General features: G+C 43.0%; 1 protein-coding gene across 1 annotated transcript; it reads right to left on the bottom strand.

The window, feature by feature from the left end:
* Window positions 1-823: 823 nt before the first annotated feature.
* LOC141133222 (YTH domain-containing protein 1-like) lies at window positions 824-3,148 on the bottom strand. The gene has a single exon (XM_073622461.1). The coding sequence runs from the start codon at window positions 3,024-3,026 to the stop codon at window positions 1,179-1,181; it is 1,848 nt and encodes a 615-aa protein (XP_073478562.1). The 5' UTR covers window positions 3,027-3,148; the 3' UTR covers window positions 824-1,178.
* Window positions 3,149-3,818: the final 670 nt, after the last annotated feature.

The raw sequence follows: 3,818 nt of genomic DNA on the forward strand, positions 1-3,818 counted from the left end.
TCAAATTTTTGGACTTACGTTCTTTTGAATTTTTGGATTTTTGTTCTTTCAAATTTTCGTTCTTTTAGAAAATTTGTTTTCAAAAAAATTTGTAAAACGGTTTTTCGTTAATTCGGATGTTTCCAAATTAACAAATATACCGAATTTTGACAAATTGCACGTGTCTAATTTTTATTAGATTACACCATTCACTAAAGATCCCCAAAGATATGAGATGCTGCCTTATCCAGCTGGGTGGTGTTCTTATGACTGTCTGTTCTCCATAGTACTGAATTGAGCAACAATAAATGATTAGGTTAGGACACCTATCCCTATCCCCAGAGATAAGTCAGCACTGGACTTCACCTTTCTGCTTCCAGGTACTCCCCTCTCCAATGACATTAACCACCTGAGTACCAGTCTGTAATATCCTTTCATTACCAGGCCATTTTTCAGTGCTGTGATAGTTTTTTTTTTTTTTTTTTTTTTTTTTTTTTTTTTTTTTTTATAAATTTAATACAAAAAAATGAGAGAAAAGCCAACATGGTCATACAACCAACATACAGTCTCTACTCCGCATTAGAGAGTCTGAAAATCAGACATGAAAGATGGAGCACCAATCAAAAACCAAGTGAACAAAATTATTAAAAATGCAATAGGGTAAAAAGTATTGCTTTCATAATCTTGTAATGAGTGGGAAACATCAGATCCACTTGTATTATGTTCATTTAGTTTAGCCTTCAAAAAATTGCATACTTTATAGCAGCATTGTTTTCACAGAATCAACTGTAGGCAAGTTGGGGATGCAAAAGGGACAAAAACAAAACACTAAAACGGCAGTTCGTAATGTGCCAATTGTCTTTCATTACTTTTTAAATAAAGTGTTTATGGTTTTATGCACAGCTCACTGAATATGGAGAGAAGAAACTTATTTTAAGAAAATATACAGAAACATTTACACAGGTATGTATAATTTTCCCTCTGAAAAGGATCCCTCCAATAGATCAATGTGCACTGTCTGCCATAATAAGCTTAATCCAGTTAATACAGTACGTGCACAAACATAGGATTAAAGCCAAAAAACTTGCTAATTGTAACTCTTTAAATTAAAATGCTTCAACAGAAATGTTGCTACTTTGTAAACACACAAGAGACCAGGAAAAAAGCAAATATTCCATGTGCACATAAATGCGGTGAAATCATCTTCGGTATCTGCCTCGGTCTCCTCGATCTCTGTCACGCATTCTCTCTCTGTCTCTGTCTCTATCACGTTCACGTCCTCTGTCTCTCCTGTTGTCCCGGGGCCTTTCTCGTTCACGTTCTCGCTCCCGCTCTCTAGGGCGGCTTCTTCGACCACTGACAACAGCCTGCGTACGTCTCAGAAAATCATCCACTCTCATGTCATAGTCATGAACCCGTTTGTCCCGATATCGAGTGTCATGTTGACCTGGATGGTGACCTGAAAACTGTGGATGAGCTTGAGGAGGAGGAGCATGATGCTGATAATATGGATGGTGAGGAGGCTGTTCCATGGCAGGGTATGGCGGCATTCCTTGCCACGGAGCAGGTGGTCCCATGTTATGAAATTCTCTCACATAATCGTTGTAGGATCCATTTAAAAATACATCCCTGCGAACGCCTGTAAATCTTCTGTCTACTTCTGGGAAACGAGGATCCTTAACAAACCCTGGTCTCTGGTGAAACTCTTGTGGATAGTCAATTCTTGGTTTCTTTCGGTTGTTATGAATATCATATTCTTCTGGTCGACGCCTTCCCACATCTCTTGTTGTCTCACGACGAGAAGGACGGCCTCGCGATTGGGGCTGTGATTGCATTCTTCTCTTGTGTCTCATTTTGTGAATGACTTGATACAAATCAATGCTTTCATCCGCTGGAAATAGAAGGCAAAGCTGGGTTCCACATTCTGGTTCAATTTCCTGACCATCACGTCCAATCTTCACTGGCTTCATTTCATTCCATGCATTATTAAGATGAGCAGATTTAGTAAATGGAAGTTCTCGCCTGCAAATCCAATCTATCTTGAATACTCCACCAAGCATCTTTGCATTCATTCCTGCTGGAAGGACCCAGTGTATGGGTGATCCACCATGATGAGATTCAGATGACAGTCGAGCAAATCCCTGAAATTTTCCACTTTCTCTAACCGAGAACACCAAAATAACACTCCGCGCAGATCTAAAAGCAGTGTTGAGCTTTTTCTCATTTACTGGTAAAGTTGACCAAACACCCTTTGCTTTAGCCAATGATACATTTTCATGATTGTTGCTCTTTATGAGGAAAAAACGTGCATCCTGCAGAATGTATCGAATTTTGTTGATTCGTTCTTTTCGAACGTCACGAACGGAAGAGGGTAATTTTTCATGCTTCTTTGCTGAACCTGAAATGTCAGAGCCAGAACCGGAACGAATGGAGTCCCCATCTGAGAATGAAGCAGAGTCAGATTCCGAGTCGCTGGCCTCACTACGGGTATCATAATCATTTCCTTCTCGTTGGTCTCTTTCATGTTCTTGTTCATACTCTTCCTCCTCTTCCTCACCCTCTTCCTCTTCTGCTTCCTCCCCTTCATCCTCCTCTTCTTCCATTCCTTCATTCTCACTATTGTTTCCTTGTTCTTCATCAGAAGAATCGCTGCTACCACTGTCCCTCTCTGAACCATATTCATCAGAGTTAGCATCGGATGAGTGACTGGACCTGCTTGGTCGCCTGCTTGAATCAGGTCTTATTTTCTCAGATGACAGAACAGGGCTGGCAGATTTGGGTCTCCTGTCAGATTCTCTTTTCCTTGTGCTGTTTTTTTCCTGTGACCCTTTATATCCTTCCCGTCCAGAGCTGCCAGAGGGATGAACTCTCCGATCACTTTCAGGCCTTCTGCTCCTGTCATGTCTAGAGAAGTCATCATTCTTGTATTCCGATACCGGCTTTCCTTTGGTGCTAACAACTCTCTTTGTGCCACTGGGCAGCCTTTGTGGGGGAGGCCTTGCGATGTGGGAGGATTGTTTTTGCCTTTTAGTTTCAGGAATTTCCATTCGATCACTCTTTCTTTTGGACCCTTTCTTTTCATTAACATCCTGCTCACTTTCAGGGTTGTACAGCTCATCGTCTTGATCAGGAGCCTCAGTTAAAATGTCATCCAAGACATTGACTTCACCATCAAATATGCTGCAGAAATCTCCCTCCACTAAGTCTGGCTGCAACTATTATAACTGTGGGCAGCTGAAGGTGTGTGTGTGTGTGTGTGTGTGTGTGTGTGGGGGGGGGGGGGGGTAAGAATATATATAGTGGGTAGCACTCTCACCTAGAGCAGTAAAAAGGGTCGCTGGTCAATATAAATATATACACACACAACATAAGAATCCATGCAATGTTCAGATGTAATAGAGACCAGACACAGGTGAGGACATCAGCCAGCAGTAGAGTAGATCACATATATAATACGGTGGAGGGGGGTCCCATGGAGGGCATTAATGGTGGAGGGGGGTCCCATGGAGGGCATTAATAGTGGAGGGGGGTCCCATGGAGGGCATTAATAGTGGAGGGGGGTCCCATGGAGGGCATTAATAGTGGAGGGGGGTCCCATGGAGGGCATTAATAGTGGAGGGGGGTCCCATGGAGGGCATTAATAGTGGAGGGGGGTCCCATTGAGGGCATTAATAGTGGAGGGGGGTCCCATGGAGGCCATTAATAGTGGAGGGGGGTCCCATGGAGGCCATTAATAGTGGAGGGGGGTCCCATGGAGGGCATTAATAGTGGAGGGGGGTCCCATGGAGGGCATTAATAGTGGAGGGGGTCCCATGGAGGGCATTAATAGTGGAGGGGGG

The sequence above is a fragment of the Aquarana catesbeiana genome, linkage group LG03, assembly GCF_042186555.1.
Source record: "Aquarana catesbeiana isolate 2022-GZ linkage group LG03, ASM4218655v1, whole genome shotgun sequence".
Taxonomy (NCBI): Eukaryota; Metazoa; Chordata; class Amphibia; order Anura; family Ranidae; genus Aquarana; species Aquarana catesbeiana.

What these genes read in the sequence shown, in the direction of transcription:
- LOC141133222 (XM_073622461.1), bottom strand. Translation starts at nt 3,026, where the DNA reads ATGGAAATTCCTGAAACTAAAAGGCAAAAACAATCCTCCCACATCGCA.